The sequence below is a fragment of the Heliangelus exortis genome, chromosome 13 (genome assembly GCF_036169615.1).
Source record: "Heliangelus exortis chromosome 13, bHelExo1.hap1, whole genome shotgun sequence".
In the NCBI taxonomy this organism is placed as follows: domain Eukaryota; kingdom Metazoa; phylum Chordata; class Aves; order Apodiformes; family Trochilidae; genus Heliangelus; species Heliangelus exortis.
The window spans coordinates 11,545,981-11,558,648 of record NC_092434.1 but is presented as its reverse complement, the minus strand read 5'-3'; the positions used below and the strand labels follow the sequence as shown (position 1 = coordinate 11,558,648).

Below are 12,668 nucleotides of genomic sequence, written 5' to 3'. Positions count from 1 at the left end.
AAAATACTTTTTAGAAGTGTCCCACTCTGATGCATGAAGTGACATACTCTGCTAAAAATACAGTAGAGTATAAGCACATTATTGGCATAAAGTAAAATGAATCTTACCAACTGCACCATTCTACTGAAGTCTTTGTAATACTGTAGTTTAACTACAAAGCCACCTTGACCTCCCATGTATTAGTACAGCTTTTTCTTAAGGATAGTTTCAATTCCAGAAGTACAACAGCAACTCTTTGCAGCTCATTTCTTTTGGGCTTATTCAAGACTGCATGGCAACCAAAGATGCTAGCATTTTGTTCTCTTTTGAAGCACTTAACTTGATGTTTTCACTTAGCTTTGGTAATATGCAAGTCCAGTACTAATTTTAACAGCATGTAATTTTAACACTCACTGCTTGACTTCAGAAAAATTCAACAGAGGAGAAAAGGTAGACAAGATGCACATAACACAAATGGAAAGCATTAATAAATGTCTTAACAGCACTTCCTTTAAAAGAAGATGGAACAATTTAAACTACAGTCACTGCTACTGAGAGAGTTTACTTTTTTGAAGTCAAACACTGAGAAAACTGAGATGAATCCACTTAAGAAAACACTGATTTGTAGACTGAGTTACATCTTCTGATATTACAGTTTCCACACACATTATGATAAACTTAGAAAACTCAACAACTTAAAAGATTTCATTTGCAAGAGGGAAATACTGAATTAGTCAAGTTAAAGCTCAAAGACCACAAATGAACAGCTTTCTTGTGATAAAGTGTCAGCTGGATTCATTGAAATCTTTAAAATACCCCGTGTTTCCTAGATTTTATTGAAACTAAGGACTAGCAACATTTTAGAAGTTCAGCTTTAACTTTGGATTCTTCCCTTTCACATTTCTCATCTACCTTGAACTGTGGACTCCTGCAGACATCTAGTGCTGCAATAATCACTCTGAAGCCTTCAACAGAAAACTGGTGTGTACAGTGAGATCCTCCATCAAAAACTCAATAGAAAAAAAACACATCTATGCTCTGCATCATATGTTTCACCAAACACAGTATGGATGTTCATTTTTATTAAAGAGAACATTAATTTGGGGATGAAAAAGGGAGCAGTTAGCAGCTGTTTGTTGCACATGAACTGGATTATGGGCCTGACTTCTTCCTTCCTCCTTCCCTTTCTATTTTAAGACTAGGAAGAGGTCTACTTCTACTGGTGAAGCAGTTACATAAATATTTTTGCTGTTTAAGAATTCTATGTTTAGATTTCCTTCAGTCTGTTGGATGACTAATTGTCTGCATACATGGGAAATAAGAACAGACTTACTGAAGCAGACCAAGCTCATAGAATATGAGTTTTAAAAGGTGCAGTTTTAAAAGGTAAATAAAGAGAGCCCCTAAACCTTTCTAAATTAAAAGCTCTTCAAGCATACATTTATTTTATAGTACAAAATAATTGGCACACTTAAGGAATTTCTTTAAATACAATAACTAAAGTTATTCTTAGTCTTTTGTTAAAGAAAAAAAAAATCAAGTATTTGTGCAAAAATCCCTGGGAAGACATAAAACCACACAAATCATAACTGCATAACTAAGTCATGAAACTTATCCATTGTACCTCTAAATTACCAACCTGGCACACTGAAATCACTCATGTCCCAAGCCATAATTCGGCACTACTTGAGCCATGAATAATAAGGATATCACTCCATCTGCAAAACTTTTAAAAACACAGCCCTTAAAGCAGCATAAGAAAAAAGGCAAAAAAAGTTGATATACCAGCTTCCTAGTGACTTGGTTAGAATTTTCCTTTTTAATAAAACATGCAAAAGATACACACCTTCTCCTTCACCCACTTCAGCACGATCTGGCTTTGTTTCTTTGTGCTGTCCTTCTGCCACTTTCACTGCCACTGCTCTGCAGATAGCACCCAGCTTCCGATCCAGGGAGCGGACTCCTGCCTCTCTGGTGTACCTAGCATGGAGACAATTGTTTTACTGGTGGGTATTCTTTGTAAGAGAGATTTCTTTCAAATGTAAAACAACTTTCTTTTTAAAAATACATCCAAATAAAATGAGATCTGAAATGCAGGGAGATCTCGGGCTACTCTAGTAACCAGGATAAAAACAGCACATGCTTTTATCTAAATAATTGTGGTTTGATGATAAAACTGTAAAGAAAGACAAAACTATTGAGTGGGAAGAACACATGACTGACACCTGGTGTTGAACCTTAGTGAAATGCAAAACAGTGTTCTAATATCACTGAGCTCTGCTCAGATGCATAAAAATAAGAGGAGACACTTTTTTACAAGTCAAAATATAGCTCACTAAAAGTTGAGGAACCGACTATGAAAGAATATGTTCTTTAAGTCAATGAATTAAAAAGAAACACCAGACAATAACACTCACTAAATGTCAAAATTATGTTCCTGGTCATAAAATACTTCAATTCATGGAATACTGATGCATTTTTTCCACTGCAAATGAGGTAGTTTCAAGCACAAAAGATGTTCTGCTCAATACTTTTGCTCTCATATCCAAAAAAAAAAAAAAAGTAGTTCTAATTAATACAAGATATTTTAAGACCCCCCCATATTTAATTTTTTTAACCAAATTTCACTTTTTAGACAAATGTAGTCCATCAAGTCACATGAAACAAAATGGCAATTTCCATTTTTTCTATGACAGAAATAAAACTTCACTTTTTAAAATAAAGACCATGCTTTCACACACTGAACACTGCAGCAACACTTGCTTTAAGTGTTCCTGTTTATTCACGGTGCCCTGCCAATTGTGTCAATACAACTGACTGGGAGCCATAGTCTGAGAGCCAGAGCAAGAAATTATGTAGAGAAGGATCAATCAGATCAGACAGCAGAGCCAGACAGAGTGCTGGAAAGAGCAATTCCAAATGATTTTTTTAATCACTTTACAAAAGATTTACTAGTTACCAGAAAAATAACTTGTTTAAACTTAAAGCAATGAGTAACAGATTTACCTGGTAATTATGTCCAAAGTTGTTACTTGTGGAATCTGTATTTGCTGTGGAGTCAAACCATGTTGTTCAAGCTGTTTAGGAATCAAGTGCCTATGTGCAATTTCAATTTTTTCTTCCTGTGTGTATCCTTCAAAAGAAATAAGCATATGTTTAATAATCTTTTTGCTTATACACTACGATATAGTCAACTTTCTTACCATTTACAATTGCACCTGACTGAATCTAACAAAAAAAAATCTGTAATTTCAAAGGCTGTTGGTATGATACTTTGTAACTGACTTCATGGAAACAAGAATACAATTTTAGTGTTTCAAGGTCCAATACTTTGTTGAAATATTAATACCATGAATCAGTAAAACCCAGTGAGAATACAAACACATCAGAGAGTTAAGATAGTGTTGCAGAATGTATCAATGTAGCTCCATAAACATAGAATCATAGAATCATAGAATTGGCTGGGTTGGAAGGGACCTCAGAGATCATCAAGTCCAATCCTTGACCCACCACTGCGGTTGCTAGACCGTGGCACTGAGTGCCACATCCAGTCTCTTTTTAAATATCTGCAGGGACAGAGAGTCCACCACTTCCCTGGGCAGCCCATTCCAATGCTTGATCACCCTCTCTGTAAAGAAATTCTTTCTAATGTCCAACCTAAACCTCCCCCGGCACAACTTGAGACTGTGCCCTCTTGTCTTGTGGAAAGTCGTCTGGGAAAAGAGACCAACCCCCACTTGGCTACAACCTCCTTTCAGGTAGTTGTAGAGAGTGATGAGGTCTCCCCTGAGCCGCCTCTTCTTCAGGCTGAACAGCCCCAGCTCCCTCAGCCTGACAATTAATTTTCCTAAGTGCCATGCTGAACTTTATTCCCATGACAGAAGCCTTAGTGCAGGTATCACCATGAGTTTCTTTTAACAATTATGGCCAGTCAGTCTATATTCCCAGCAGGCTTACCAAGAGGAACTGCTTTTTATTTAGGAAAAACATCCCATCATTGTGTAAAGACTTAAGCAACCACTTTAATAAAAACATTGTAGTGTTACCTGGAACTTGAATAATTTCCATTCTGTCCAGCAGAGCAGGTGGGATAGTAGCTGTAGTATTGGCTGTGGCTATAAAGAGCACTTGAGACAGATCAAAGGCTACATTTAAGTAGTGATCAGTGAAACTGTGATTCTGTTCTGGATCCAAGACCTTACAAAGAATGAACACAAAATGGATACAGTTGCTCAATCAGAAGTAAATACGAACATTTTTATTACATTAATTTTGGCTTTGTTAAATTTGATTCTAGGTGAGCCCTGGTTTTCCTAAGGCAACATTTGTGTTTCTCCTTTTCCCCCAAACTTTGTGATTAAAAAACAGAGACAAAATTAAACAAGCACTAAAGAGTAACAACAGTCTGTCTGAACAGCCTCAGAAATGTTCTGCACAAATATAACTATGGCTTGAGTAATAGTGTTGTCTTCCTACCACTTTTAGTAGTACTAAGGTGTGCTAATGGAACACTAGAGTATATTTAAGTCATTACTTGAATAAGCTGTTATTCTGCATTAGATGATAAATATATATATATATGTATATGTGTGTGTGTGGATCACAAGGGTACTAACATGCTGCCTTCTAGTTTTTTTAACAGTGATGGAAACTGTAAGTTCACAGTATCATACACTTGGCTTCTACATCACTGACTATCAGCCACCTCCATCCCATCCCAATTTGAAGTACTGCTAAGCTTTTCCTTCCCAAATGATGAATTATCAGCACTAAAGCAACATGAGTAATTCTCATGTTACAGTAACAGGACCTATGCATCTCCTGAGAAACAGCACACTGCTGTCAAAATAATTTATCTGCCTATACCTAAATGAATGCACCTCTTGTCATAGCAATTTGAATTACAGCCAAGAGCAGTGTTGATAGTTCTGAAAAACTGAATTTGAGCACCTCTTAGCTTTTTATGAAAGAAACAATTCTGAATTTTCATTATTCTTAAATTCTGATCAATCTCTGAAGAGCTGAAAATCTTTAGACCACAAATGTTTTACGATCACAGCAACCTAATAAATTATTTTTTTTTCTTACACAATGCCAGAAACACAGCAGAACTTTTTAAAAACAGAACTATTTCTGATTTTATGTTGAAATACTACACAGATTTAAGACAAATTTGGAAATGCATCACAAATGTAATAAAATACAAGCAATAAATTCTAAAACTAAGGCTAGAACTTACTGAATGCTATTGTTCGTTGCCTATAAGTTATTCAAAATCTTCTTTTCATACCCTCTTCAGCAAGGGTATCAATCGATCCTTTGTTCACCGATGAAGGTGCAGGCCTTCAGGTTTACTGACTAGCCAAGCAATTCAATCAGGAATAGATGTCTCTTACCTCAATTAGTCCTACAATCTAGCCCTAAAATGTAGGGGGACATAGCAACAGGCACTGTTTTTAAAGGGAAGGAGATCCATTCCAAATAGTAGTCTCCCATTCAAAGTCTACTCTTGCACATTTTTCAAACCTAATTTAAACAGCAAATCCTAATTCAACTTAACTTGATCTGGTAGAATACATTGTTTTTCAGCATCTTTGGAAGTAATTGCAAATGCTTCAGCTAGTAGAAGGGATTTTTCTGGAAATACTGTGTTATATAGTTTTTTATAACATTTATCTACATGCAATTTTCTCCTCCTAGTCTGCAACTAGAAATCCTTACGAAACCTACGAAGTGCTAAGCTAATGATTCTATTATTATTTACAAAGATACACAAAATACTGATGCTGTAATCATGCACAGAGTACTACCCAACAAATGCAAACTTTAGTCAAAACCAACTTGCATTCTCACTATCTAAGATTTTCTACAAGGGCTAGAGTTTCTCTGGACTAATAATTCTTTGTCACAGTAACTATTTCTTAAAATAAGACATGGAACAGTATCATGGCTATGCACTTAAAACAGATTTTCCAAAGTAAATAGAACTGTTCTTTAGCTAGGTATCTTTGCTCAAGTTCAAAAGTCTTAAGATATTAAACTAATACAAGAATATCACACACAGAAAGAACATTCAGTGAACAAAACATCTTGGTTAATTTATGGCTGACAGCTCACATGCACACAGAGGCTTCTCTGTACCAGCTTTTTAGTACCATAAAATCCAAAATAAGTTCCATGAACATTTAATTGTCTGGCTATGCTCCTGGTCTAATTTTCCTGCATACAAATACTCACTTATCAGGCACTTGGCTCCCTTTCTGTTTTCTTCTGTTTTAAACAGAGGACATCTAAATTTAGACTAAAGCATTCCCTTGTTGATGAACCATAACTGGAAATAGGAAGACATTCTGTTTTGCTTAAGCAACGACTGCAGAAGCATTAGAACTAGAAGAACTAAACACATATCCAGCAATCATAAAACATCAAGCTTTGCTTCCAAGCTTACAGAGTATGGCAATTTTGTTCTTGAATGTATCTCATTGTAGAAAGTCAGTGAGATTTTAACACATCTACACATTAAGGAAAAAAGGATGTGCCTTTTATACTTAATGATGGCACTTACCAAACGAAGCAGCAGTCTGCCAGAAAAACAAATGTACCATCTAGGTGACACCTTACTATTGTTTATTCTCCTACATAACAGCCACCTTTGCTCATTCCAGGTGGACTTTCCAATTATTCAAACCACAAAAAAGCAGACGAAAATTAAGCTGTTATGTCCAGGCATGAGTTCTCCATTAGAAGAGGTAAAGCACCTGCTTCAGGATGTTCAGACAGCAGTAGAGGAACACATAGATCTCACATGGGAGCAGCCCAGACATGCTTAATAGAGCAATTACTTCTCCAGATGCAACTAATGGCCAATTAGTAATAACTGACATAAAGACTGCAGCCCAAGCAGAGGCTGGAAGCCAACCTGATGAGCCTCAGCTAGAATAACCCATGGCAGAAGCTGAGTTGAGTATCACTGAGAACGTAGGTTTAAAACAATGAAAACAGAAGCATCCCAAAGCAGGAAACTATCAAAAATTAAAACACCGAATTAAAAAATGAATTAATGTTATTTGCCCTCACATACTTGGCATGATAGAAGAAGAACATAAATGCCAATTTTCTGATGAAAGACAGGGAATGAAAAATAAATTATATGAAACAGCAAAGGTTGAATAAAATTAACAGTATTAATTAACAGATCTGGATTTATGATTGGAACACTTCCAAAAAAGTTATTTTCCTTCTAAGAAATGCCAAATCATTGCTTCATTACTGATTTTGACTGCCTAGCGAATAATGGTCATCTAGCTAACAAAACATAATTTTCAGGTATTTTTCCTCTATTCATACTGACTAGATTTAGGCCAGCTTAGTTCAATATCTAAAGGAAAAATGACAGAAGTATCAGCAAACTCAGAAACAGGGCTCATTACCATAAACAGCAGAGTAAAGAAAATCCCACAATTCAAAAGTACAAAGAAAATGCATTTGAACATTCTTCATACTCCCCTGCTTGTTTTTCTTTCACTTGTGGACTTTTCATGCACCCTAGAAATGTGTACTAAATACTTGAGAAATACACAGGTAAAAGATTCTAACTAATTTCCAAAAGCCAGAAAAAGTGGAGCTATAGTGTTTTCTAGCACATTTCAATTATTAGTAGTTCATGTTAACATGCAAAGATCAAAACACAGCCCTCAAACCATAGCCTGTTCATATACTGATTGTCAAAGAACTAGTTGGTCTTGTCAAAACAGTAATTTTACACTATCTAGCAGGAAGAAAATAATGACATCGGTAGAATGTCAATTGACATTTCATTTGCAGAAATCCATACAGCATATAGATGAGCTCATGACACCTTAATTTAAGTAGCATTTTTCATATTCAAATCACTGTCTTAGGCACTGTCAGTCATTAGAACGACTCTGTAGGCAAATATTACCACAATCACTTCCATCACCACCTACATCAGCCCAGCTACAGAAATGACCACACCTTAAGTCTGACAGCTGAGATGCTTCTAGGATTATGCCCTAAACTCGTTTTTGTAAAAGTGAGCCAGGCTAGTTCAAAAAATTTGGACAATTATCTTTTACTAACCCAACTCCTTTTGACTAAAACAACTAAAGAACAATCACAGAAACAGTTCAGCTGAAACAGTGATAGGATGAATAATAGGATGGTAGCCCCTAGAGCCAGACAGAACATCAGCGAGAGGCAGAGTGTAAAAATAGAGCAGTATAAGGAAATTCTAAACATGTACAACCCAAACTCATTAACCACACTAATGCTACATCATCTGCTCTGACAGCCTCAAGCATTTCAGCCCGGCTCAGCCTTGCTGTGCCATTACCTGCATAGGCTATATAGTTCGTTCTTACAGCTAACAGCATTTGGTCATTAAAATCAATGTCTTGAAGTCCCCCAAATACATATTATTTAAGCCTTGATCACATGCTGTGTAACAGTATTTGCATTGCAGACAACATCAAAACACAGAAGCTGGCATTTGAATAATAAACCTGACACTGACATGCTGTCTTTTGTCCAGTGAATCTTCCTTCCTTAGTTCAGTATTTAATTACTTTTAATTACAAACGAAACGATGCGTGTAGTTTAACATCTCTCACCTCAAGCAAGGCTGCTGCAGGATCCCCCTGCAAGCTCTTCCCCAGTTTATCAACTTCATCTAACAGGAATACTGGATTGTTAACTCCAACAGTCTTCAGTCCATTGATTATTCTACCAGGCATACTGCCAACATAGGTGCGCCTGTGAGAAATGTATAGGGAGAAAGAGGGGTCAGAGGCATGTAAAATAGAAGTAGAAACATCAGAAATAAAACTCAAAGGAAAATGTAAGAATAAGCAGCACTGTAATAATACTTGCTTTCTTTGCAAAACTTTTCAGAACTAATTGATAAAAATATGGAATATTCATCTGAAGCAATTGTATCGACAGATGAAAATTCCAGTCCCATGGTACACTAGCTGGTCTGGAAAGATAAACATGTGCATTAAAGTATACCCAAAATTTATGGCTTTGCAGGCATTTTACATGACTGAGTACAAGCATCCTTGTACTGTATAAACAAGCGGAAGCAGATGTGGGAATGCCATTAATACTAATATTTGAATAATGATGATACTGGGTTTTTGTCATTGCAACAGGATTCATACAGTGTGGGCAAAATTCCAAATACACTGCATTGTTGATCTCCCCTGTATATACAGCATGTTTTAATTAATACTCACAAAAATAATTATATTTAATATGCCATTTCAACATGAAATAATTGAACAGTGCAAAAAACCAAAAAGGGTATAATCTGAATTTATTCAGCAAAGGTGGTAAAAACTTTTTTTCACATTGCACAGAGGAACTGGATTTTATATGCATATCTATAACGTGTTTACCACCTTTATCACAGCCTTATGTGATAAATGTGTGTAAATATAATAATTAAGAGTTTGAAATGCTGGTCACTTTAGAAGAAATATACATGAAATGCTGAATTATCGTACCTATCTCATGACCTGTGCAAAGCTGATATGCAGAACAAGCCTGGCTTTGCCATATGATCTGTTTCAGTATAGTCCAAAATAAACAAGATGACATTTGGAAAGATGAAACTAAAAATACCATGGGAGTAATTTTAAAAGATACAAGAGAAGACTTTAAATATATCTAAAAAATCAACTTAAACTACACAGCAACGGTGTTGGTTCCATGTAATATTAACCACTGATGGAACAAACTGCAGTTACTGTATTCAGTTCTAGATCTGAGAAAGACTAAAAGTTATTGAAGTCTTCTAAATCATCTGGAATGCAACAGGATTTGCCTATTACCACTTTTATGAGACAGCTGCTAAAGACTGAGCAGCCAGCATGAAATAGTTCATCTACCTCACTGCTTTTATGTTGTGTCACTGTGCAGTGAGCAAGTGAATTCATCTGCTCTTTGGATTTCACTATTTAACACTTATTACTGACCAAAACTCTGAATGGGGAAGCTACTATACCAGCATGCCACTTCATTCTCCATCTCCACACAGCCAACCTTGCCAAATGAATGAAAGGATTCTACAAAATGCAATGAGAAAATCACAAAACTGAAGTTCACAGAACGGAATCATGCCCCAGTGCAACCAAATTAATCATTGGAGCAATCAGTAGATTTCTTTTGGGGTTATTGTTGGTGTTGTGGTTTTTTTGGTTTGGGTTTTTTTTTTGGGGGGGGGGGGGGGGGGGGGGGATATTATTATTTTTACTTTTTGGTGGTTTCGGTTGGTTGATGGTGTTGTGGTTTGGTTGGTTGTGGGTTTGTTGTTGCTGTTTTGGGTGTTTTGTTTTGTTTTTAACAAAAGCTGCTTACTGCTCTAGCAAATAATTTTATCTGCTTCAGAGATCATGCAGCCTGAATAATAAATCTGTTTATACCCATGTACACATATACTACTTTTAAAAACACATTTCAAGTTTTTCCAAGCAGATGCTTATTTTAAAAAAAACAAAACAACCCAAAAAACAACCCCCAAAAAACATAAGGGGGTTTTCCTTTCTTAAGATACTTGTTATTAATAAATTGAAATATATTTTTGCCTCAAACAATCCTGAAAATAGATTTCATGGTTATTTGAGAGTCAGGTAGATTTGGGTATTTAATAGCATATTTGCACTTGTGGAAGAATGTTAACATTTTAAAATAAACCATGCACTATGTAGCCTGAAGCACAATGTACCAAGATCTGTGGAGAAGAGAAAGCAGAAAAATCCAAATGTACTCAAGCCATTTACAAGCAATTGTACTCATCCAATTTACAAGCAAAATCAACACCTTAGAGAAACACAGGTTTTTCTAATATAAAAAATAAATAACTTTTAAAGCAAGCAAGAATGAAAACATTCTAACAGTGACAGAAAAGAATTATTTTTTTAGGCAAAATTTTATATTTTTTCTAGTCATAGGTCACGAGTTACCATATAAAAAACTTAAATAGAAACTGCAGTCCAAATGAAATTGATGCCATGTTATGAAAAGGATTAAATGGTTCGCTATAAAACCGTAGAGTACTTCAAGGAACTCAAACATCAAAATTAAAGAAACCATTGTTTGAAACATGGAGCAGTTCTGCATAATGCTCAGTCTCCACTGTGCCTAGAAACAGTTTACTGTTCCCTTCACACCTGACAACTGACTATTGTCACTCTTCCTCTCTCATATTGTCTTCTTACTTGTATTTTCAATCATCTCCAGACTTGGTAAACCTAAACAACTAACTCCTGTACAAATGTTTAATTCATTAACTAAATTTCAAATGAAGACATGCTTAAATTTATTTATGTGATTTGATCAAGTAACACTAAATAGAAACTTGGACTATAAATTTTAGGATAACAAATACCTAAGTATCACAGAATCACAGAAATCAATTCAGCCTTCTCATGTCTAACAGACTAAGTCTGTGATGTATCTTAATTTATGAAAGATGGCGTAATTCCTATTTTACTATACTACTATTCAAAGCCTCAAGATATCAAAAAATGAAAACATCATATGTAGGATGGCAAAGAAACATAGCATAGTATTTTACTTTGAAAATACAAACACAGGTAGGCCATTTTAATTTCTAAATTATTATTCTTATGGACTACATCTCAACAAAAGAGTCCTCATTAAGATATACCCAGCAGATATTTACAAATAAACCAGCTAGAATATATTAAAATTACACACAGATATGGCCATTTATCTCTCTGGCCATTAAACTTTGCCATGTAACTTGTGAAACTGAATTCTGCTGGTGGTGAACAGTAGCCTCTAAATGCAATATTATTCTTGATTTTCATTATTGTAGCTAGGGTTGAAAGGAAGAAGTTTCACAGGTATTTCATCAGCATGGCTATAAATAAATGGTGCAATTAGCTCTTTCTTTTTTAAAAGCAGAAAATCACACACAACACAGAAGATCATGTAGCTCCTTTAGTAAACCAAACATCAGTACTTAGAGGGTCTTAAACACAGTGAGCTTTTTAGAAAAAAGAGTTCTTAGGCATCCTTCAGGATTGTTTGTTGCTTTTTTCTTTTTTTTTTTTCCCCCCCCCCACAATTTTTTTAACATACAAGTTAACAAGAAATGTAAGCCAGCAAATTTCAACATATGGTATACATGATGCAAACAAAAGCTGGAGGATGTCTGATAAAGCAGTTCTGGTTTTGTACCAAGATGATGATTTAATTTTGGGAATGCAGAGCAGTAGTTGATGCTATTCTTCACCCAATCAAAAAGAATTCACAAAACCTAGCTGCAGGCACATGATTCACACTGAAATGGCAAAACTAGGTGTTTTCTTCTATTGCCCTAGTTTCACAGCACATGAACGAGCACACTTAGTAAGACAGCACTCCCAACCCTGCTGCCACCTAATATATTTTATTTTGCTTGCTGAATCTATTGGTCTGCATCTTTCAATTACAACAGTAATAAGTGGCCAAAGCAAACGTTATTCCAAGTAATATTTACTTTCATGTGAAGCTAAACTACAGTTTCTTTTTTGATGCTTTAGTACATTTAGTACATTTTTAAAAATGTTTAATACATTAGGAGGCACATACAGTATTGTTCTTCTGCAATGTTAATGGAATCCTTAATTTAAGCCTAGAGTCTAACAAAGGGCTTTTAAGAG

General features: G+C 35.5%; 1 protein-coding gene across 2 annotated transcripts in view; it reads right to left on the bottom strand.

The window, feature by feature from the left end:
* The window catches only part of LONP2 (lon peptidase 2, peroxisomal), a 34,450-nt gene that overhangs the window by 9,930 nt on the left and 11,852 nt on the right, over window positions 1-12,668 (bottom strand). For both annotated transcript variants that reach the window (XM_071756855.1, XM_071756856.1), the window contains 4 exons: window positions 8,610-8,751; window positions 4,026-4,176; window positions 2,986-3,112; window positions 1,826-1,959 (listed from right to left, as the gene is read on the bottom strand). In XM_071756855.1, coding sequence (XP_071612956.1) covers window positions 1,826-1,959; window positions 2,986-3,112; window positions 4,026-4,176; window positions 8,610-8,751 — 554 coding nt within the window. The remainder of the gene's footprint in view (window positions 1-1,825; window positions 1,960-2,985; window positions 3,113-4,025; window positions 4,177-8,609; window positions 8,752-12,668) is intronic.